A 25,856-nucleotide genomic window follows, 5' to 3' on the forward strand; every position below is an offset into this window, starting at 1 on the left:
CACACTAGTGTAATATGAATATCATAATGTCTCTGCCATTAGTAATGGCATGTAGCTACTTACACATAATCAACCTATACTTAGGCAAGGAATAGAATTAGTGATTGAACCCCAAACATTAATGTAACAATAGTGTTTAAGAAAAGTTATTGATGTACATTAACTCTGGAAAAGTTATCACAAAACATTAGTGTAACAAAAGCATCTAAGAAAATTTAATGGTGTCATATTAGCTCCAGAATAGCTATACAATTTATCTGAACTTACATGGCAGGGCAATGAGAACCTTAGGTATAAAATCTCTTAGAGCATTTTGGTCTGCCCCAAAAACATATTAGCAAAACACATGGCCTCATTATGCAGGCTTCTCGTGACTCCTCTAATAAATTAGCAAGGAATGTAATAACATCTAATATCAATTGGCTATCCAGTGAATTTCCATGCACAGAAAACACAGCTGTCATATCTCATAGAATCAAGGGATTAGACATGAAAAACAATGAGATTTCAGATTTAGACGGCATTAAAAAATCAACAAATGTGTTCCAGCAAATATCATGACAGATAATGTCCAACTAAAATACATGGCCAACATATGTACTCATTAGTTGATTAAAAAATAAAAACATTAGAATCCCAAGCCCAAGAGTGGTTATCAAAAGAAACACCATTCAAGACAATCATGTAATCAACTAGTAAGTGAATTCATGACATAGGCAACCAAAAATTGGGAGAGTCAGGATTCAGGGTAGCTTTTATCACAGATATAGTTCAGCAAAGGTTGTGTCTAAAGAACCATATTGCTAATATCAATCTTAGATCTTGTTCTACTTGATCTGTTATTTATCTCAACAATCTCATTAGAAGAGACTAGATTTGCCCTTGACACACATATAAGAAAAAAGCTTTTCCCAGATTTCCTGTCTGATTTCCTAGTTTATCAATGTAATTACATTATTGCCACTAAAATATCCAGCTTTCTGCAAGGCATAGTTGAGAAAACACAAAAGAGAAGAACTGTTAACAAAAGCAATCATTTATTTTAACATTTACACATAGAAACCTAATCAAAAACAAAAAGAACAATGTAATTGATTACATACCTTCATGGAAAAGATCTTTAAGTACTCGATCAAGAACAGTAGGTGGAGGAACAACAACTGATGCTGTTACACTCTGAATGCGTGGATTTTCAGCTGCAAGTAAATACAGCAGAACATGCATGCTTATTGAACTAATACACTTCAGAACCACAATGGAATAATCAGCATTCATGAATAAAACAAAAGATAAGCAAAGGTAAACCTGTAACAAAATCCTCCACAAATTGCCCCTCGAATGAAATGCAAAATGCTTCCACCAGAGCACACAATCTTGATGCAAATCCAACTGGACTATTTTGAATGAAATTGTTCCTGCAAAGTACAATCACTTTGAATGCACTTCCAAACAATATCCATATACAGAATAGAGCATAGGTTCCAATCCTACAAAAAATACTAAAAACATTCCCTTCACACAAACAATGGTAGATCAGACATGTTAAGCTTGTTCTACCATATTAATACCTGGATTAGCGAGTTTCGTCAAAATTGGAGGGTGTTAAGTGACATCTCTAGAGGATTGAGGTAGAGGAAGAGTTTAGACGAGGGAGCATATGGTGCTACTAATGATCAAGATCCCAAATATAGCTATCCTACTCGATCCCGCAGACCTTGGGGCATGGATCAGTGGATCCCTGGATTGGACATAGATTTGGATCTGGACCCACCTATATGTGGTCAGGATCCACTTCAGAAGGGATCCCTCACTAATGAGACATTCCAAGGGATTTGCTGACACCTAAACACCATAGTTCTTGTGGATTATGATCAGTGGAAGGGTGGAGTCTCTTGGTGATACATTATGTGGTTTTGCCACTGCCTTGGTAAAATTCACAGCTTATTGTGGAGAATTCCATCTATGGTGAAATCACGGCAGTCAGTCTTGAACCTCTCATTGATCATCGCAGTGGTTAAATTTACTAAACCAATAATGCATAAATCATCAACACTCCTTCCCATAGGTTATTTTGCATTGGGGCTGACATGGGATAGATACCATATAAATGATTGGTGATCATTCTGATTGGTTATTTTGTATTAGGTGTGACATGAGAAGCCATACAGCTAAATCATTCAATAAATTTGCATTGGGGTTAACGCTAATATATTTGTGCATAGCCTTAAAATTTACTTAACCATTCTAATAACTGAGTTTAATCAATAGCCCCAAGGGGTAGCTCAACTAGTCAAGTCCCCGTTGTTAAGTACCTCGCCAATCGGGAGGTCACAGGGTCAATTCTCCTCAACGCCCTTGGGGTTAGAACTGTTGATTTGTGGTAGCATCAGATGTGCTCTAGCCACGAAAACTGGTGGAGAGGCTAAAGCACATAAGATCTCCAACCAGTTTGGGAGATATTAAAATAATTGATATTTTTAATGGAGTCCCTAAGTCTAAACTTAGGGAAAGTAAAATATTAATGTGAATTAATATAAAACTGAGTTAGAATGATCTAAAAGTCATGGATCAAGCCAAATCTAATCTTAACCGTTGACTAGGGACTTAATCTCGGCTGTTGAATTGTCAACGAGAGAAGTATAAGAGGAGGCTTGAGGGTCACTTGGAGAACACACCGAGTTGATCAAGAATTCGATTTTCTAGGGCAGGGCTTGCTGTGGAAATCGAAGGAGTGATCAAAGTTGCAGCTGAGGGGCAGTGAATGCAGTAGCAGAGAGGCAAAGATAGTACCTAGATCATCAACGCAGAAACCAAGAGAGGGTTGACGCAAAGCTAGTTAGAGGCTACGCAGAAACAGCCAGAGGCCATGCAGAGGCAGCTAGGAGCTACGCAGAGCGTGAGGAGGGTCAGCATGGGAGACGCAGAGGCTCCAGAGGCTGACGAAGATCCCAGAGAGGCTGACGCTGGGCCAGAGAGGCTAACGCAGACCCTAGAGGCTGACGTTGGGAGATTTCGTGGGGCAGATTGGAGCTGAGAGTTGGATGGGGTGACGCAATCCATATCAGGGTAACAAAGAGCAGCAGAAGTGTTGCAGCGTTGTTGTGGGATCATTCATCCGATGATTTAGCCGAAATATCTATCTCCGACTGAGAAGTACTACTGCCAAGGGCATTCTCTGTTGGGTGAGCCATTTCTGGCACCCAGATTGTATTCTAAAACTACTTAATAATAAAACCCTCAAATATTTGCACCGATTTCCCCGGATTGGGTTTTTCCAAGGACATTAGTCCAAAAACAACGGTGTCACTTGTGTGCTTGTTTTTCCTTCAGTTGATGATCTGTATGTGTTGAGACTGTACTTGTATTAATTTTCAATATTTACATGGTAAATAACTTGTTAATTAACAGAACAAGTAGGAAGAAATAAATCAGTAAGTACAGGAAGAATTTCTAACAGATAGACTTAGAAATTCCAACAAGGCCTTGCTAGTCTAGCCGACGGGCTTTAAAAGATTCCATTTGGGGTTGATCTGCCCAAATTTTCCTATGGGAAAAAAAAAAAAACTAAATTTAATCTTTCAATACCATAATTCATATAACCATAATAACAATTAATCAACCATTTTTATAACTTTAGTGCATAGCTTTATGTTCAACTTATGCTTACATTGAGAGGGGGGTGAAACAGTATAAGATTCTTTTTCTTTTTTTAAATGAGCACTCATCAATCATTCATCAACTTCAAAACATTAAATGCATGTAAAATAAAACCACATTACACAAAGTTTAACAATGAAACCCTTCCATGAGAAAACCACAAAAACTTATCTTTATAAATGTCTGTAGGCACCAACCTACTCTTACAACGCTGGTGGCACCAACCTACTGGAGACACTGACCCCCTTGCTAGAGCAACAACTTAGCAAGATATTGTGTAGGCAACAACATACAGGAGACACCAATATCCTTGGCTAAACACAAGCTTAGCAAGACCTGTATAGGCACCAACCTAAGCTCTTCATAGTTCATACACAAAGTACTTCTATCTTCACGTACATGCTTCATATTTCATGCATTTCACAGCACCATCATACCCTTAACTTTCATGCTCTAACACCTCTCCTTCCTTCATAACACAAACATAGCTTTAAAGTTTAAACCCTATTCATATTTAGCCTTCATGCCCTGGTGAACCTCATAGTATCATTCTCAAAAATATAATCCGAAATTACTACAATTCACAACATCACAACCCCAAAACAATGCGCTTCATAGCATTGTAGACCTTAGTCTTGTTACCCGCCACTAGTGGGTGACACCCATGTGAAAATTTCACTATTGAAATCCTATTGCAGCAAATGGTGTTATTTCTTCTAACTGATAAATTAATTATTCAGTTTATTGCTATGGCAACATCGAAATAAACACACTGCAATCTTCACAAATAAAACTGTGGAAAACAATAGCGTTGGAAATTGAGAAAATACTAGCACACGCACATTAAAATGACACCGTTATTTTTTGACAAATGTCCCCGGAAAACCCAACTTGGGAAAATCGGTGCATCGGTGAGGGTTTTTATTATTATGCAGCAATAAGAAATTATGAGTACAATCTGGATGTCGAAATCTGGCTATCCTGTAGTGAAAAATTCTGGCAAAAAATACAAGAGGCAATTTACCCTCACTGCGAGCAATTTCGACACTAGATAGCCTCTGAAAAAAAGTCGTCCAACTAGGCCTGTGCAGGCTCCGCGTCACTTTGAAGTTGTTTGTTGCTACTGTTGCCCGAATTAACTGCTAATCAAGTCGTCTTGCCTGTTTTTGGCTCGAAAAATTCTTCTTCGACACTCTAGGACTCCTTCCCGGCCCCTGGAACTGAAGACGTCTTCCCCTCTCAGCAAATCAAATTGCTTATGAGGCTTTTATGTTGCCTCTACGCAGCCTCCTGGAGAAATCTTAGCCTCTCTGCAAATGCACTCGTTGGATTTGGAACACTTCCTCCAGCCTCACTGTCCATGTCCCTCACTCACTGTTTCAATCTCTGGCTCTCCAACAGCGGACTGCTGCTACTCTTGAAATCGATCTGCCCATCGACTTCATCTTATAATCCATTGTTGAGACTTCAACGACCAAGATTAAAACTTAACCAATGGCTAAGATCATCTTCAAGTCGATCTGTGTGAGTTTTTAGATGATTCTCACCTTGACTTAATTAATTCTAATTAATTAACCATATTCTGTAAGTTTAGACTTGGTAAATATTTAAAAACTAGTTAATAATCTAATTAAGTCATCTCTAGGTGGAATTTCCATAAACCATTTATGGGTCTTGGAGATCTCATGTATTACCTCTCCACCAAATTTCGTGGCTAGAACGCTCCAATGCTACAAAAACTAACAACCCATACGAGAAATTTTCTCCTAGATTTGTCTTCGGTCAATAGCCAGCAAACCCTTGCAGCCACCATATAGCTCGATGTGCCATCTCGCCCACTTGACCCAACCATTATGTGCCCTTGCCCATCTATTATGATCATATGTTTGAAGGTGGGCCTTCCAACCCCAAAGGTATGGCTTTCCATTATGTAATTGGGTATTTTTTCTTACTTATCATGGGCACGTCTAGACAACAATTAGTGGGGGGGATTTGGTGCAAAGAATGGGCTTCGTATGTACTCTTGTCCCCTTGTCCAACTTGATGGTTAGTCTTGTATCCTAGTCCCATGGGATCTCCTTTAACTAACTTTAGGAGTGGCACTAAATGGGAAACCCCGACTTTGGTTGTGTGGTCCCACTTCCCGACATAGCCATCACCCTAGTTCCTAGGGCCCCTATTGATCCAGGTGGATGTTGGTGGCCACCTGCCTATTCCACTTGGACCCTCACCATTGTTCTTTCAGTTTCTTTTTCAATTTCCTTAATCGTAGCGCAGTTTATTATTTTTGGCAGTTTTTCAGATCTTGAACTTCCGGAGCCGTTTTGACGCCCTAAACGACGTTATTTTAGCAAAATACCTTTAGCGATTGCTATGGAAATCGCATCAACAATTGTGGTCCTCGAAGAGATCTTTCCAACGAGGTATCATACGCGTCAAACGGAGATAATATGACCAAGTTACAACCCCGGGAAGTTGGCTGTCCAACTAACCCCAACTCTTGGTGTTACATCTCCTCGGGTTAGGGTTTTGGTTGTTTACGGTTTTATCTTATTGTTCAAAAATGAAAAGGCCCTTGAGCCTCATTGTAACTCAGTTCAGAGGCATGTAGCCGCCACATCTCTTCGTAGAGATAAGCTACCATCACCCGAGCTAGTCTTATTTCCATTATGTTTGTAAGCATCGTTCAGTATTTGATATTAATGAAATGAAGTGTTATTTCTGTTGCATATTTGTATTTATGGTTATATCTGTAATTTGTTGCATTCCTGTTTAAATCCGGATCACCTATATGAGCCCCCTACATCATTAAGGAACCCATGATTGTCCCAACCCCTGGTGGGCAATGAACTGCCCATCCTTAAAGGGGTGATTATCGTTATATCTTACACATCATGCTTTCATTCCCTAGAGCCCCGAGCATTTATAAGAAAGAAAAATCAATGAAAGGAAGAAGGCATATGAAGAAGGGTGGAAAAACAAAGGTCAGGATAGCTCATGTACTACGATTGCTCCCTTTGAATTCTATATACCCATGTGTGGACTTCCCTTATTGTAGTTTCCCTTTTACCATGGCATGTGGCTTGGAGCCTTCCCTTGCTACCCCACTCATTTCCATCATTATATCACATGACACCTGCCATTCGACGGATGTACCATGGACCTATCACTCCCTTAGAGGTTGAAACCACCTAATAGGATCCTTTATTAACCTCCTTCTTGAGCCTGGGGATACCTATACATTCTAAAGCCCATTTGGAAGGGCATGCCACTAAGAAGTGTCCACTTGGGCCCCTGATTTGTAAGCTCATTTACTCAATTTCACTAATGAAATTGTTGTACTCGAAGGTGAGGAGACGCATTGGATCTTATACAGGATTGCAAGTGGGTCTTCATCTTTGGGTTTGGCCTCCCTATACAGGATCTAAGCCCTCTAGAGGGTCATGATGGCACTTATAGGGTGAGCGTTGAGAGCCATGGGCCTCCCCCATAGTAGAGCATTGATTGCCGCGCCATGGGATCCTTCATCACCACATTTGACTTGCTCATGTCATACTCATGTAAAGATGATGATGCACTTGGACCACATTGCCTAGCCGACCACTTGCTTGTACTAGACACTTGGCATATGATCCAGTGGCCCAGATGGCGTTTTGTCTCACCTAGGGAGACATGGGAGGGCTTGTATCGTCATTTTTTCCCTTATGGATGGAATATTGACATGTTGATCCAATTGGAGACCCATGAGACCATTCATTGTGCCCCACAGTCACTTGGGAGCACCATAGATGTTTTGCTTGGAACGAAGGGGGAACCCCCTTGGTCATCATCATGAGAGCCCTCCTCTTCAATTTGGAACATGGAGGACTTATCTAGGCCTTCTTATGGCCATATTGCACCATTTTTCTATCATTTCGGCCTCATTAGGAAGGCTTGATCTATTTGGTGGGCTTGTCACCAATTAGATTGTTATTTTTCATAGAGTCATTTTAGGGGCTCATTAGGCTAATTTGAAAATTTGAATTGTTAGAGGCTCATATAAATACAAGTGAGGCCTCATTTGTAAATCATCGTCGCTTGGATTTCTATTTCTCTTGTGAAAAAGAACTCAGGCCTACAATTGAAGGACGAATTGGATGTTTTGGATGCATTTAGATGTTTGGAAACTTCGCTATCAAATTTTGGAGCTTCTCTTTGATGTTTTGATGGATGGATATATTCGCTTTCTCTTGTAAGTGTTATTTCCATGTTATTTTCTTTACAATGCTACATGATTAATGTATGGAATGTTTGTCAAGTCTTATTGTGCCCTAATTGAAATGTGAATTCTTGAAAACACTGGGATTTGAAGTATTGCATGCATTACATGTCAAAGATTAAGTGAATGAATGTTCCTAGAGGTCTAATTGCACATTGCATTGCCTTGAAACTCCATCAAACATTAAATGAAGTATAAATACCTCTAGTAGTTATGTTGTTGCATCATTAGGGCGAAATTTTGAGATCAAAATAACTCTTGACTCCATTCTCCCAATTGTAAGGCACTGGGTCTCGGAATCCTTGGTGATCACCCTTAAACACTTTTTACCTTTCTTCACCTTTTTTTGCCCTAACCCTAGATGTCCCCTAGGGCCCAGTGCGAAATGCATTAGGTTGGCCCATTTGAAGAGTGAGTTGGTCCACTACTGCATTGGGGTCTCCCCTTGGCCCCCTCAAAATTTGAACAAATTCCTCTGGCTAGATTTGGAGATATCCCAAGCCCTAGTTCCAACATCATATTTAACTCTAGGTTTCTTGGGTTAGTGGCTTTCTATAGGTTAACTATACTTGAAAACTCATTTGAAGTTAACCATTCATTGGCCTATCTTACCTTTACTTGTCTTAGAGCATCTTATCCCTCATTGATCCATCAACCCTAAGCCTAGTTTGGGTGACCCTAGGGTCTCTCTTGTGGTCCCAATCATTGAATGATATCTATATCACAAAACCTTGAGAGAGATCCTTTTTCTTCTCTAGGAAACCTTGATCTAGGCATAACTCTTCTATTGAATACTCTTTCACCTAGGTCTAGGCCTCCTACCCACGAGCCTTTCTTGGAGAACCCTTCTCTTGCTTTTGAAGCAAGCAAGCCATCATTTGAGCCTCTCCTTTGAATGGGCTTTATAAATCACATTGTACATTGTTATTGACCTCATCATTCTAGTGATTACCTTCATACCGGGACTACTCCCATCGGTCAAAGTCTGTAAAGCGTAGGGAACATTGGCTGAGGTGACAGTGGGTCCTTGTCCTGTTGTTTCCATTTGGTCTAGTAGTTGTCCCTTAGTAACCCCTTCTAGGACTCCCGCTAGATTGTGTGGTAACAAGTCTTTCATAGCAAAACCTTAAAACTTCAAGAAAATTCCTTGGACTCCTTTAACGCACCTTTAAACCCCAAGAATTCTCCTTAGCTCCTCTTGCACACTTCAAAGATCTCTTGCACACTTGTATTTGATCTTCTTGCCTAAATACACTTAAAATAAGCCTATTTATAGTGTTTATGTGTTCACTTAACGGGCCAACTTGTAAAAGCTAACTGAACCAACCTATACTTTCTAGCTTGTCTGACCTGACAAAATATTTCATATATCCTCATTCCTATGGAGTTAGAGGTAATGCCATTTACCATTGGAAAGGTCTTAGAATAAGCTTTTCAACTGTATATCCTATGCTCTCATTTATGTTAGGTAATTAGAGTAAAAGGGCATTGAAAGATAGGCTATCCAAATTAGGCATCAAAAGTCCAAAAACAATATTTCCAACAATCTCCTGTGAAAATTTCTAAATAGAAATCATATTGCAGTGATTAATATTATTTCTTCTACTTATTATCTCAGAAATAAGTTATTCACAGTGTTCTTACGGCAAATATCGAAATATATTCTACTGCAGCCTTCACAATTAAAACATTGCAGAAAGTAAATGTAAGGAAAAATACTGGCACAAATACAATCACAATGACACAGTTATTTTTGGACAATCATCCCCGAAAAAACCCAATGTGGGAAAACCGGTGTAGCAGATGAGGGTTTTATTATTCTTCAGCAAATTCTCATGTACAAATTACAACCAGCAAAATAGGAATGAGAAATTTTACAGACGCTTCCTGACAAATTTCTGACCCAGGTGAAGCACTTCTTCTTCCCCGGAATCCTTCTGTGTCTCTCTGCGTCAAACTTCTCACACTGGCCCAACATCAAGCTGCCCACGCAGGCTCTGCGTCAATCTGCCTCTGCGCTGCCTCTTTTTGCATCACCCTGCTCCTGCTCTGTGTCTTGCACTCCCTGAATATGTTGATGCCCTCTCTTCCTTTCTCACCTGCAACTCTCCCTCTGATTCGATTTTCTCTTGCTGAACTTCGACCAGTGAGAAAATCGATCTTACTTGGGTAACTGAGTATCTGCCTCTGATGTGTTCTCCAAGTGCCCATCAAGCCTCCTCTTATAATCCTCTCGTTGATCAATCAACGGCCCAGATTAGATTCTAATCAATGGTTAGGATCATTTGACTTGATCTCTACCTTCTTCTAGAAGTTTCACCCACAGTTTAGATTAATACCCGTTAATTATTTTAATTTCATAAGTTTAGACTTAGGGTCCCATTAAAAATAATTAATTATTTTAATAAAACTGTCTCCCAGTGGAATTTCCCAAAACAATTTCTGAGTATTGGAGAATGCAATCTTTATGCTACCCCAAATCAACATCTCCATCTTGCAATCTTTATCTTGAACATCTATAGTCTCTTCTTGTCTTTGAAATTAATGACAACAATATTGTATAGTTATTATTTTATGTAACTGTGCAATAAGTCATATATTTGATGTAGTTGTCAATTTTATATATATATATATATATATCCAAATCCTAGCTTTCCAAAAATCTAGAAGTTTTGGATCTGGATTCTGGCAATTTAGCAAGACAGGCAATGATTTCGATTACATGTAGTTTTTTATTCTAGTAACTTAGCACTCAATGTCCATGTATTTTTTTCAAATATATGTCATGATTCGTAATTGTTGCCAATTTTATGTATTCATCCTTAGTGTTTGCATATTGTGTGTATGTGTGCATAATGTATCATTTGATGGCATCTTATACATCTTATATAGATGTAACTTTACTACCTATAACTAAGTAAAAAGCTTACCTTCTTGTCTCATCTAAACATGGGAAGACATAATTATTCCAAGATAAGTGTCTTGGCCTAGGCCACTACGGTCTACTAGGGATCAAGATAGGTAGTGTAATCATATCACCTCCATAATTAACATTTTCCACAATTCCCTTACATTTTCATCTCATCCAAAAAACTTTGCATTCCCCAACTTATGAATAGGTTGTCAAATGTCACCATAAAATGTTTGAATGGAGGAAAAAATCATGCAAACCAATGTCAAATCAAACAAAATAAAAGAGGAAGAGGTGAAGAGTAAAGAAAATGAAAGAAAAGATGTGTACTACTTCAATAAAAGGCCCACCCCTTAAAAATTAAGGTGTTAATTGACCATCTAAAGAAAACAAACTAGAAGTTTAAATAAAAATAAGAGAAACGAAAAGAAAACAGTGGTGAAATAGCAAGAAAACTAAATAAAAATATTCTCTTTCAAAGGTTATAAAACAAATAAATGAAGATTCCTACTCAAAAATGAGTAGTTGGACCTAAGACAAGCCTAGCACATATCTTCATGACTTTGAGGGTTATAAGTTTTCCCTAGTCCCTGTTGACTGCTAGAGTGGCACCTAATGATTATATGAAGACTCCACGCTCAAGGATGATCCAGAGGACAGTTGTACCATCATATATCATCAATCAACAAAGTTTTTTAACTCTACTTCTATCTTCTCATCATCTTTCCTGTACCCAGATTCCACACCCTGCGAGGAATTGTAATAAGTGATACTAATAATGATGAGTTTTTGAGTCTGTAATAGGCCTAGAATGTTGAGACTCGATTAGAAAACGAGTACACCTTGGAATGTTTTTTTATCCGGTTAATTATCCCTTATTTTTCAGAGGCGGATAATTTTCTGGGTTTTTTCACTCATTTTTTACTTCAAAGCCGGGGTGACGGTTAGAAAGTTGAGCCCCTAACACATCTTAGTGTCTAGAGTCGATGTATATTACCATACTAGATCACACAAAAAAATTTGTGGAATTTGGCTAGGTCTAAGTAGGATTTTTTAATAACTAAAAATTTCCCGCAAAACGAAACTTTTTAACTATTTTCTATGTAATGGTGTAAATAAGTGGCCTTAAGAAATGTCTGGGGGGTGTGACTACTCAAAATTCATTCTCAAAGATCCAGCATTATCCTAAGATTCATTTTGAAGCTCAAAAAACAATTTATAGTCCCTCAAAAGCTAATTTTCCTAATGACAATGGCAAAAATGAAAAAAAAAATTCAAAAAATTGAAAAATTGGGAAAATTTAGAATTTTTTCCACAGTCAAAATAAATCAAATTTTGACATGGAAATTGAAAAGAATATCAAAGGTGATGTAGCAACAATGTGGGGCCCACCACATGGAGGAAAGTCAAAGTCAAAGTTCCGAGTGGCCAGTCAAATGGTCCAACATTGAATTAAAGAGGCAACGTTGAAATATTAAGTATTGCTAATAATTTACATGTGATTTAATTCAAATTAATGGATTTTATTTAAGCCAAATTCTTATGTTAAAAGTGTGAGTGGGGAGTGGACCCCAACCCACCCCACCCTCCAACTCTACGTATGTTTTATCAAAGGCAAATAATGCACATGCCATAAAATTCAAAGTCAAAGCGTTGTCTCATGTACGATGTCAGCAAAGAAACTCAACGCAACGAGCAACTAAAGTTAATAACGTAGCACATGTTTTGATATCAGTTTTAGTGGGGACAACTCTGCCACATGGGACAGTTCTTGTCCCCCTCCATTCCATGCACACCAAAGATATAAGCTGCCAGCAAATTAAATCATACGTAGCAGTTAGAGGCAACCATATGTTGATGATAACACACAAATCTGATTGGCATTGATTTGGTACACGTGGGGCACATGATCGTTGTATTTGATTTATGGCTAATTTAGTGGGATATTGCTCCCATTCATTTCCACAGATTTCACACTTGGCAATAATAAGATGCACACACAGGCCAGCAAAGGGATACGCTGCCCATTTTTTATGCCACCTACAACAGATTTGAAGATATTCGATGGACAGTCAAAGAGTCAACGTTGCCACCTATAGTTAGCGGTATTGCCACTTGTGATTTGATTTTCTACATTGGGATTGTCAATCCATCTCCACTTGTCATTGGAATTTTCCTTGGGATCATCTCCTATTTTCTTATTTATATGAGTCTTGAGCTCTCATTTGTATATTTGGAACAAGCTATTGGGCTTGTGGAGACTTTGCTGAATTTTGTATTCACCTTTCATATATAAAAGAGACTTTGGGGTAATATTGTGTTGGTGTTCTCTTTCCATTACTTGAGGTTGTATTTCAATTCTTGTGCTTTACATTCTACATCTATGTTGGATTACGCTAGTTATCATTTTGCTACTTGTTTGGATTAACATATGCAATCTATCTTGTATGGTTTTTGGGTTAGAGAAATACTCTAGGAAGAGGAGCACTAGAAGATTTTTGGTGAAATCTCTAGCCTTCTCCTCCATTGTATAATCTAATCCCTTTATGATTGCTGACATTTTTTTTCCAAGTGTGTAGAGATCTTTAGATTTGGTTGAAGGATTTACTTGGGTGTGGTGTAACTCTCCAATAGACGAAATAACTCCCAAGATCAAGAAATAAAAAGACCCAATCGGTTTGCCTCAAGGATCTCATCAAACGATGTTGAAAGAGGGAGTTTCCTTTCCTCTAGCCTATTAAGATCACAAAAAATTAAATTAAATATTTTTCTTGATCAATATCTTGTGCTTTTAAGGATTTTATTTGCTACCTAGAGCATGGTTTTAACTAGAAAAGTATGGAGTTCACTTGCATGTCTTGATCTATTTCTTTTACACTAATTGTAGATTATCATTTTGACTCTTTCATGTCATCTTTGTCTTCTTTTCAAGATTATTTTGGCTTTCCGTTTGAAAGCATTTCACTTCATTTTAAGCAAATACAATTTCATTTCTTAAAGAGCAACACTTTGAAGCAACTGGTTGTTTATGTATTTCAGACTTATCTTGTGTATTGATGGTTATTGCTCATATTAGTTTTTTGCTTATAAATCTTAACGAAATAATTTGTTTAACTCTAACAATTCTCTTAGAAACTCACATCTATTTTTAACTTAACTTTTCATTAGGGACCCCCCCCCTTAGCTAACCTAGGAGATAGCTTAAACAGAGAGAGAAGGGATTCAGTGTGACAGCCCCTTCTCTGAGTTCCATGCCACCAACCACACCTTGTGGGGTTGAAGGCTTTTCTCACTGACTTGTAGGTAGGTGTAGGTGGCAGGGTCAACATCTGTTGACTCCGTAGCCGGGGACAAGCTTTCTTGTCCCTGGGAAATTGACTAAACTTTTGGTTTTAGCATTTTTGAACTTTAGATTTAGATTCTTGCTCAAGTGGCGACTCCACTCAATCCAAATTTTGCAAGAGTCTCTACTAGGAGAAATTCAAGTGGTCTAGTTAGCCCCTCTCCTGATCTTGAAAGGGTTTTTAGAGAGAGGTTGAATAGACTATCTCATAGTAGAGCTCTTGCTAGTCTTGGGCAAGAGGCTATTTCTAATATTCATTTGCTTTTTCAAGAACAAGTAGAGCCTAGCATCATGAATGATCTTTTTGCTTCTTGTGACTTCACTAACATAAATGGCTATCCTCACAACATCTATGACAAGGCTATTGAAAAGTTGCCTTCCTTTCAAGGTCACAATGCCATTAGTGCTACTTCACATGTGAAAAACTTTAATGTTTGTATCTTTAGATGGTGTAACACTGCTAACTATGAGGATGTGAAGATGAGACTTTTTGTTTTATCTTTAGAAGAGGATGCTCTTGATTGGCTCACTGAGCAACCTGCTAACTCATATAACTCTTTACAAGCCATTCTAACTGCATTTTTAGATAAGTTTGGAGAGAAGAAAGAAAATAAGCACTTGACCAATGCCATTTAGCAACATGAAGAAAAATGAGAATGAAACCATGGAGGATTTTAACAAGAAATTCAATGAATTAGTAAAAAGCATGTCTGCTACTGTTAAACCTCTTGATGAATTTCGTTTATGCTCATATCTAGATGCTTTTGGGGTTGACACTGCCTATGTGTTGAGGAGGAAGGAGCCTACGAATCTAAGTGTAGCTCAATCTGAAGCCTTGAAGATAGAAAGGGCTAGAAAGCAATCAGGAAAATATGAAATTCCTGGTTTCAATAGAGGGCCATCAAAATCAAATGATTCCAAAGGCAAGGCCAACGAAGAGACCACACATGATCCTATTAAAGAATTAACTCAACTCATCAAGAGCATGGACGAAAATCACATTAAAGAAATGCAAGCCATGCAAAATAGGTTGGTGACCATGGAGAGATCACAAGTGAAAAGATTACAGTCTAGGCCAAATGATAGATGGCAAAAGAATAAAGGCCCTCAACAGGAGCATAGGCATCCAAATCCATTGGAATCCACCAACATGGTAGATCAGATTCCCCCTTTTTGTAGGCCATGTAATCAGTGCCATGAAGAAGCCACATGCCCATATGTGAAGAGAATCATGGAAAGTGGCCGGTTAGGAGATGAACATGTAGGGACAACTGGTCAAATCAATATGTTCTCCATCGAGGATCAGGGATACAACATTGAGAGAAATCAAGAGATTGACCATAGGCCTAATAATCTTGGGGTTTACAATATGATTACAAATTTTGACGAAGTCACTAAGATTTTTGGGGGAAAACCTACATCTAGACAGATTCTTGTTATGGCAAACCGAGAAGGGATGACTTATCAGAGAAGGGATATCCAAGACTAGAATAATCACAGAAATTTTTCTCCTCCTATTTCAGAATTGAATTTTGACTTAGGCAATTAGTTTAATATTGCAAAGGTTTCTATTCCAGTGACATAACTTTTAAAGATACCATCTCAAAGGGCCAAGTTACTAAGTGCCATTGAAGTTACTCAAAAGGAAGAAAAGCCTAGTGATGAACCAGAAGATGAGGAAATTGTATTGAAAAGTATGAACTATTATGTGGGGAATGAAGATCATCTACTATTTTATGTTTATTTGATGGTAAATGATCGCCTTTTACACAATTGCATGCTTGATTCAGAGGCTTCATCAAATGTCATTACCAAGAAAGTCATGGAGCAACTGAATTTAAAGGTATCTAGGCCTTATCACAACATATGCTCAATGGATTCTAAAATAATTTAAGTGTATTGGATAATTAATGATTTACAGGTTTTCCTAGTTGCATACACAGATAGAATAATGACTATAGATATTGTTGTAATAGATGTTCCTGATTCATGGGGAATGCTCCTATCAAGAAAATGGGCATCAGATCTAGGTGGCAGCCTTCAAATGGACTTATCATATGCCACCATCCCCATGCCTAATAATACCTTTGTCAAACTTGATCAAGGTTAGAAAAAAGATATCATGTTGAAGATCCAAGGAAACCCAACAATGTGATTATCTATAAATCATGCCAGACAGGAAGTGATGCAGTGTTGACAAATTTTCTTCCCCCCTTAACAGAACAGATTCAAAACGAAGAGGTTAGGCATATCTCAAAAAGTTTGGGTACTTCAAATCTTCCATCAAAGCATTTTCAAGACAAAGCAGTAGGATTGGAAATAAATGCATCATCATCATCACAACTAACCAAGAAGAAAAAGAAAAAAGATATAAAAAATGAACCACCAGTTTTGAGCAGGATCAAGCCTCAATGCCTCAATAGTTGGAAAAGGAAAAGGAAGAGGTTTGGTATATTTGATGGCCACAAACATGTTAATATTGGGGCAAGTGATAGTCCTAAGATAGTCAGAATTGGGCAAGGCACATCAAAGAAAGAGCCTATGGACTTGCCTGTGAGTAGGCAGGTTCTCAAGATGGATTTCATTGAGGACATCTGATGCTATGGGGCATCTTTTTGTATCATATTTCTAACCTTATCCCTTGTCATTTTTGTTTAATTAGTTTTATTTCATGAATAAATTATCATTTAGGCTCTTAGAATAAATTTCAATTTCTTCATCTCTGTACTTGATTTCATTTAATGATATTTTGAATGAATACTGCTAATATATGTCTTTTGTCGGTGGATACAGATTCCAGGTTCTTGCACACTATCACTTCATATCTAGCATGCATCCCCATATGGAGCCAAATGTTGGCCGCTGGAGTGGCACCTAATGATTATATGAAGACTCCACGCCCAAGGATGATCCAGAGGACAGTTGTACTATCATATATCATCAGTGAACAGAGTTTTTTAACTCTACTTCTATCTTCTCATCATCTTTCCTGTACCCAGATTCCACACCCTGCGGGGAATTGTAATAAGTGATACTAGTAATGATGAGTTTTTGAGTCTGTAATAGGCCTAAGATGTTGGGACTCGATTAAAAAACGAGTACACCTTGGAATGTTTTTTTATCCGGTTAATTATCCCTTCTTTTTCAGAGACATAATTTTCTGGGTTTTTTCACTCATTTTTTACCTCAAAGCCGGGGTGACGGTTAGAAGGTTGAGCCCCTAACACATCTTAGTGTCTAGAGTCGATGTATATTACCATACTAGATCACACAAAAAGAATTGTGGAATTTGGCTAGGTCTAAGTAGGATTTTTTAATAATTAAAAATTTCCCGCAAAACGAGACTTTTTAATTATTTTCTATGTAATGGTGTAAATAAGTGGCCTTAGGAAATGACTGGGGCACGTGACTACTCGAAATTCATCCTCAGAAACCCGGCATTATCCTAAAACCCATTTTGGGGGTCAAAAAACAACTTATAGTCCCTCAAAAGCTGATTTTCCTAATGACAATGGCAAAATGAGAAAAAAATTCAAAAAATTGAATAATTGGAAAAATTCAGAATTTTTTCCATAGTCAAAATAAATCAAATTTTGACATGGAAAATGAAAGGAATATCAAAGGTGACGTAGCAGCAATGTGGGGCCCACCACATGGAGGAAATTCAATGTCAAAGTTCCAAGTGGCAAGTCAAATGGTCCAATGTTGAACTAAAGAGGCAATGTTGAAATATTACGTATGGCTAATAATTTACATGTGATTTAATTCAAATTAATAGATTTGATTTAAGCCAAAGTCTTATGTTAAAAGTGTGAGTGGGGAGTGGACCCCACCTCACCCTCCAACTCTACGTATGGTTTATCAAAGGCAAATATGCACATGCCATAAAATTCAAAGTCAAAGCACTGTCTCATGTACGTTGCCAGCAAAGAAACTCCACTCAGCCAGCAACTAAAGTTAATAACACAGCACATGTTTCGATATCAGTTTTAGTGGGGACAACTCTGCCACATGGGACAGTTCTTGTCCCCCTCCATTCCATGCACACCAAAGACATACTCTGCCAGCAAATTAAATCATACGCAGCAGTTAGAGGCAGCCATATGTTGATGATAACACACAGATCTGATTGGCATTGATTTGGTACACGTGGGGCACATGATCGTGGTATTTGATTTATGGCTAATTTAGTGGGATATCACTGCCATTCATTTCCACAGATTTTACACTTGGCAATAATAAGATGCACACACAGGCCAGCAAAGGGATACGCTGCCCATTTTTTATTGATTTATGGCTAATTTAGTGGGATATCACTGCCATTCATTTCCACAGATTTTACACTTGGCAATAATAAGATGCACACACAGGCCAGCAAAGGGATACGCTGCCCATTTTTTATGCCACCTACATCAGATTTGAAGATATTCTATGGACAGTCAAGGAGTCAAGGTTGCCACCTACAGCCAGTCATCTTGCCACTTGTGATTTGATTTTCTACATTGGGATTGTCAATCCATCTCCACTTGTCATTGGAATTTTCCTTGGGATCATCTCCCATTTTCTTATTTATATGAGTCTTGAGCTCTCATTTGTATTTTTAAAACGAGTTGTTGGGCTTGCGGAGACTGCTGAATTTTGTATTCATCTTTCATATATAAAAGGGACTTTGGGGTACTATTGTGTTGGTGTTCTTCCATTTCTTGAGGTGATGTTATTTCAATTCTTGTGCTTTACATTCTACATGTATGTTGGATTATGCTAGTTATCATTTTGCTACTTGCTTGGATTAACATATGCAAGCTATCTTGTATGGTTTTTGGGTTAGAGAAATACTCTAAAAAGAGGAGCACTACAAGATTTTTGGTGAAATCTCTAGCCTTCTCCTCCATTGTATAATCTAATCCCTTTATGATTGCTGACATCTTTGTTCCAAGTGTGTAGAGATCTTTAGATTTGGTGTAACTCTCCAATGACGAAATAACTCCCAAGATCAAGAATAGGAGGACCCAATCGGTTTGCCTCAAGGATCTCATCAAACGATTTTGAAAGAGGGAGTTTCCTTTCTTCTAGCCTACTAAAATCACATAATTTTTATTTTATATTTTTCTTGATCAATATCTTGTGCTTTCAAGGATTTTATTTGCTACCTAGAACATGGTTTTAACTAGACAAATATGGAGTTCACTTGCATGTCTTGATCTAGTTCTTGTACACTAATTGTAGATTATCATTTTGACTCTTTCATGTCATCTTTGTCTTCTTTTCGAGATTATTTTGGCTTTCAGTTTGAAAGCATTTCACTTCATTTTAAACAAATACAATTTCATTTCTTAAAGAGCAATATTGTGAAGGCACTGGTTGTTTATGTATTTCAGACTTATCTTCTGTATTGATGGTTATTGCTCATATCAGTTTTTTGCTTATAAATCCTAAAGAATAATCTGTTTAACTCTAACAATTCCCCTAGAAACTCAAATCTCTTTTTAACTTAACTTTTCATTAGGGACCACCCCCCTTAGCTAACCTAGGAGATAGTTTAAACGAAGAGAGAAGGGATTCAGAGTGACAGCCCCTTCTCTAAGTTCCCTGCCACCAACCACACCTTGTGGGGTTGAAGGCTTTTCTCATTGACTTGTAGGTAGGTGTAGGCGGCAAGGTCAACAGTCCCCTTTTACAAGTTACATCTCCCTTACCTATTCCTAACCAAAAAAACTTAGAGAGATACTTTATGTCCTACTCTAAAGGCACGTGTAAAGAGAATGAGCTTGTACCTATTGATTTGGGATAGCATCAAATGTGCTCTAACCTCAAATTTTGCAAGGATGCTTAAGCACATGTATTCCAAAGAACCCAAAAAATATTTTGGGAAATTCCACCCATAAGTGATTTTATTAAAATAATTAATATTTTTAATGGGGTTCCTATGTCTAAACTTAGGGAAATTAAAATATCAACGGGTATTAATCTAATCATTGGTGAAACTTCTAGAAAAAAACACGGATCAAGCCAAAACGATTTGAGTCTTTGATTAAAATTTAATCTAGGCCGTTGGTTGTCCAACAGGAAGATATAAGAAGGGGCTTGAGGGTCATTTGGAAAACACAATTAGAGATCAAGAAAATCGGATTTTTGAAGTGAGAAGTTCTCAGGAGTAAAAATCGATTGAGGAGATTTCTTGCAATAGAGGGGCAGTGAGAATCTGGAAGAAGGAATTTTCAGAGAGTGCGAGGCAGAGAGATAACAGAAAGACGTCCAAAGGAAGGTTGACGCTGGCCCACATAGTGCTAATGCAGAGGCAGTGCAGTCCTTGAGGGGAAGTCGAGTTTCTTGCTGAGGGAAGTCAAGTTTCAGTTACCAGAAGCTGGGGTGTGACTCCGAGAGTCAGAAGTTCGATTTTCTTAGCCAGCAGAGGATCTGGAAGGGGGACAACATAATACCCAGGAGGGGTGACGCAGAAACTTTCGAGAGTGATGTAGTTCTGCGCAAAAACCACGCAGAAGGTGACGCATAGCCTCCAGTTCAGCAAGATCAGTCACTGATTCTCCTAGTGACAGGGTGTGATCATTTCACCAATATTTTGTTCAGTATTCTCTCTATATCAGATGGCTAGTTGAGCATCCTAGAATTTTACTCATATTTTCTCCTGCATAATAATAAAACCCTCAAAGTTGTTGCACTGGTTTTCCCGCATTGGGTTTTTCCGGGAACATTTGTCCAAAAATAACGATGTCCTATGTGTTTGTGTTTCCTTGCTCAATTTCTATGTTTCAGAATCATATTTAATTTGGTGTAGGTTGCTTCAGTAATTTACTTCAATATTTCATGAAGAAATCTGAAATAAGTTTGTAATGTAACTTACGATCTTGGTGAAGTAGATTCAGCTGGTTGCAGTAGGATTCCAGAGATTGTTGGACCTAGGAATTTTCACATGGTATCAGAGTTGTTGATGTGAAATGAGGAAGAGAAGATCTAGCACTGAAGCAAGGGCCAACTAGTTGCAGCAAGCAGCAGTTCAAATCTCTTGAGGGATTGCGCAATTCGAGCCAGGAGGGCTATAATTTCATGGGTGTATCTTTCTGAGTGAGCCGACAGAGAGGTAAGACTGCTGGATTGAGAACTTGTCGAGGCAAAGCGAACCACACAGAGATTCAGCGCAAAGCTAGAGGGACGCAGTTTTCTGCAAGCTGAGTGTTGGGCAGAAAAGTTGTCGAAAGGAAGAAGCAGATCACATAGTGAGAGAACACTTCCTCAGTGATTTCTTGCCGAGGAAATCAGTATTTCTCATTTGTTGAGCAGCAGAGGAGCAACAGACTTACCAACTCCATTAGGGAATGTGTAAGCCAACCTAGAAGCTACGCAATAGGAGAAAAAGGGAGTTGTTCGACAGTTTTCAAAGGATATGGCAACCAGTGGCTTGAGGGATCAAGATAGGTTGGACAGGGCTTCCAACTACGTCATCTGGAAGGCTAGAATGTCTTTCCTTCTAGATGAGCATGCCCTCAAGACGTATGTTGATAGTGTGGTAGTTGTCCCTGCAGATGCAGATCCGCTGAAGAAGTACAGAGCTGAGATGGCGAAGGCGAAGAGGATGATCCTGGATGGAGTCAAGGATCACATGGTGTGCCACATTGCTAGCAAAGGGATTGCTAAGGAGATGTGGGATGCCTTGGCCACATTGTATCAGGGATCTTCCAAGCAGCAAAAGATGTACTTAGAGTAGAAGCTGAGATCTGCTCAGATGCAAAAGGGAGAACATGTGGATCCATTCCTCACAAAACTGAAGGAGACCCGTGATGAGTTGTCGGTTGCGAGGCACACACCTTAGGATTCGGAGTTAGTGAGACTGGCTCTAAATTTTGTCTCGGATGAATGGAAAGTCTTTGTCCTGAGTATCATGGGCAGAGCAGCATTGCCAAATTGGGAAGGGATGTGGGCAGCTCTGAAACAAGAAGAGATAAGGAGAGTCCTACTCAAGGTCAAACTTAACAGAAGCAACAGCAACAGTGGGTCGAACCCAAAGTAGAGGAGGCGGATAACGCAGCCCTTGCATCGAAGGGACATCAGGGGCAACAGAGACGAAAGAAGGACGTCTCCAAGGTGAAGTGCTTCAGATGTGGCAAGATGGGCCACTATGCATCGTAGTGTCCTTTGAAGAGAAAGGGCAAAGATGAGAAGCATGATCCGAAAGTTGCAACCGCGAAGATCGACGAGGAGGAGTTCTCCATGACAGCCAAGATACCTCCAGGAGGGAGGTGGGTTGATATAGAACTGTAGTTTGATAGAGCTACAGATGGGCAAGATCCTTGAGGATCCCACCTCTTGGATCATCTCGTTGCTACGGGAGCCCATGATCAATAGTAGCAGGATGGAGGAGTTTTCAATTGGTGCCATGGAGTGTTGATTCAACAGATGCAGTAGTTAGTAGCGCCAAAATGTGAGCAGTGCAGAGCAGAGAGGCAGCAGTGCATGGAGGCACAATGTAGAGCTTCAGCAGCGCAGTGGCTTCAAAAGATAGCATGGGACTAGCAGCAGTCAGGATTTTAGCACCAAGGTGTATCCACTAGATACTTGTCCAATTTTTGGGTGTTTTCAGTTGCTTCTCTCAGCAACTGAGTTGTAGTACGGATGCAGTGTTAGCAGTGGCAGTGCTAGCAGCATAGCAAATGCAGCATTTGAGAGGGAGCTGCAGTACAGATGTAGCTTTGGCAATGGCAGTGTCAAAGGCAGCAGTACAGTAGCAGTAGCAGCGCAGCAATTGGAGGGCAGCTGTTAGACATCAGCAGCGCAAAGGACGATGCTTCAGAGTCGGAGCAGTATACAGCATCAATATATTGCTAGAGCACGTTCCTCGCTAAGAGGGAGTGTTGATTTGGGGTAGCATCAGATGTGCTCTAAGCCTCAAATTTTGCAGGGAGGATTGGTCACATGTATTCCAAAGAACCCAGAAAACGTCTTGGGAAATTCCACACAGAAATGATTTTATTAAAATAATTAATATTTTTAATGAGGTTTTAAGTCTAAACTTAAGGAAATTAAAATATTAATGGGTATTAATCTAATCATGGGTGAAACTTCCATAGAAAGACACAGATCAAGCCAAAACGATCTGAGCCTTTGATTAAGTTTTAATCTAGGTCGTTGGTTGTCCAATAGGAAGTTATAAGAAGCGGCTTGAGGGTCATTTAAAAAACACATTTAGAGATCAAGAAAATTGATTTTCTGAAGTGAGAAGTTCTCAGGAGGAAAAATCGATTGAGGAGATTTCTTGCAGTAGAGGGGCAATGAGAATCTGGAAGAAGGAATTTTCGGAGAGTACGAGGCAGAGAGATAACAGAAAGTCATCTTGAGCAAGGCTGACACTAGTCCACACAGTGCTGATGCAAAGGCAGCGCAGTCCTCGAGGGGAAATCGAGTTTCCTACTGAGGGAAATCGAGTTTCAATTGTCGAAAGCCGGGGTGTGAGTTCGGGAGGCAGAAGTTTGATTTTCTCAACCAGCAGAGGATCCAAAAGAGGGACAACGTAATACCCAAGAGGAGTGACACTGAGACTACCGAGAGTGACATAGTTATGTGCAGAAGCCACACAGAGCCTCCAATTCAGCAAGATTAGTCACTGATTCTCCCAATGACAGGTTGTGATCATTTCACCAGTGTTTGTTCAGTATTCTCTCTATATCAGATGGCTAGTTGAGCGTCTTAGAATTGTACTCAGAGTTTCTCCTACATAATAATAAAACCCTCAAATTTGTTGCACCGACTTTCCTGCATTGGGTTTTTCCGGGGACATTTGTCCAAAAATAACAGTGTCCTATGTGTTTGTATTTCCTTGCTCAGTTTCTATCTTTCAGAATCATATTTAATTTGGTGTAGGTTGCTTCAATAATTTACTTCAATATTTCATGAAGAAATTTGAAATAAGTTTGTAATGTAACTTACGATCTAGGTGAAGTAGATTCAATTGGTTGCAGTAGGATTCCAGAGATTGTTAGATCTAAGAATTTTCATAGTACCACCATGGTTTGCTTATGTAAGTCCAAATGATTAGCTTATGTTATTTTTGCTAAACTAGATTATCTATGTCTTCGTGCCTTACATCTTGTTTGGAGTTTGATTCATCATGATAGGTTGGAGCGCTACACACTAAAAACCATGCACACTGCCTTGGGATCCATGGTAGTATGCATGCCACATCATCATAAGGAGTCTGCATCAACAAATTGCCTACTTGCCAACATATGGAGCATGCATGAGCTACTTGGAGAAATATTCTCATAGATGCAAATAGCTAGAGCGTTAGATTTCCTTAAAACCCAGTAACAAATTTGCAATTTTTAAAGTGTAAAACCAGAAATACAAAAGCCTATTGTTGTGGAAACTTAAATTACAAATACAATGAGTTTTCTAACTTAGTATCCACAACGTAAAATTAAATAAATCAGAAGACAAACACATTCAACACATCGTACACAAGACATAACCAAGAAACCCCCAACTCTAGGGAAAACCTGCAACTTTGTGTGTTTTTTACTTATCTTCAACAAAAGGGAAATCTTCATAAATTTATAGCAAGGGAAAACTCCCCTTTCTCTATTGGAAAACAGTGATCAACTCTGAAGATAAATCGATCTCCCTACTGTGAACTTGATCTATCGTATGGCAACACAGATCTGCCTATCTATGCACACATGCTAGTTGCATGGACACGCAGATCTCTCTTCCTGTGCATATGTGCGAGCAGAATAATTGTGTTGAGATTGTCAGAGTAGCTTAGCCCTCACTCAATCTCCTTATTGGTCGGTAGAACTTTGTGATCTATTGAAAACCTAGTCTATCCCTTCGCTGATCTGACACACTACTTGTGCTCAACTAACTAGCCACTTACTCACTCTATTGTGAAAATTTGATTACCCGAATCACCACTGCAACAACTGATTAAGTTCTTTCTATTTGTTAATTACTGAACAAATTATTTACTGTTTCCTACAGTAAACACTGAAACTAATACACTGCAGTCTTCACCAATTAAATTATAAGCGGAAACAAAAAATTGAGCAAGAAAGAAATACACAACACATTACACCATTGTTTTTGGACAAAAGTCCCAAAAAAAACCCAATGCGGGAAAATCGGTGCAGCAGCTGAGGGTTTTATTATTAAGCAGTAGTAATTCTGAGTACAATTCGGTGGATGCCCAATTGGCTCTCCGATACAGAGAGACACTGGGAAAAACAAATATTGAGATGATGTCACCCTGTCACGGGAAGAACTGGCTCTGATCTCACTGAAAATGAGCCTCTGTGTCCCTTCTGCATCAGCCTATGCGTAGAACTGCGTCAACCCCACGCAGTCTCTGCGTCACCTCTATTGGGACTGCGCTACCCCTCCTTCTGATCCTCTGCTAGTTGGAAACTTCAGCTCTCAGCCTTCCGATCTCACACCCCGGCTCCCAGCTTCTGAAACTCGATTCCCTCAGCATGAATTCGATCTCCCTCTTAGGCTTTGCGTTGCCACAGTGTAGCTCTACGTGGCCCAACGTCAGCCTCCCTGGATGTCGTTATGCCCTCTCTACCTTGTACTCTCCGGCCCAGGAAAAACTTCCCTCTGGAAACTATCCCTGCCCCTCACTACAAAAAATCACTTCGAATTCCTGTTTCGACAACTGTTGTGCTTCATAAATTCGATCT

At 39.1% G+C, this 25,856-nt stretch overlaps 1 protein-coding gene across 7 annotated transcripts in view; it reads right to left on the bottom strand.

The window, feature by feature from the left end:
* The window catches only part of LOC149162279 (uncharacterized), a 342,764-nt gene that overhangs the window by 246,468 nt on the left and 70,440 nt on the right, over positions 1–25,856 (bottom strand). For 6 of the 7 annotated variants that reach the window (XM_089437190.1, XM_089437185.1, XM_089437189.1 and 3 more), the window contains exons 10-11: positions 1,306–1,415; positions 1,104–1,196 (exon numbers count right to left, since the gene is read on the bottom strand). In XM_089437190.1, the coding sequence (XP_089293316.1) occupies positions 1,104–1,196; positions 1,306–1,415 (203 nt within the window). The remainder of the gene's footprint in view (positions 1–1,103; positions 1,197–1,305; positions 1,416–25,856) is intronic. The other variant, XM_089437188.1, reaches the window with a different exon arrangement.

Source organism: Pinus tabuliformis, chromosome 5_2 (genome assembly GCF_031772625.1).
Source record: "Pinus tabuliformis cultivar Carrire ecotype Pingquan chromosome 5_2, CPIR1, whole genome shotgun sequence".
Taxonomy (NCBI): domain Eukaryota; kingdom Viridiplantae; phylum Streptophyta; class Pinopsida; order Pinales; family Pinaceae; genus Pinus; species Pinus tabuliformis.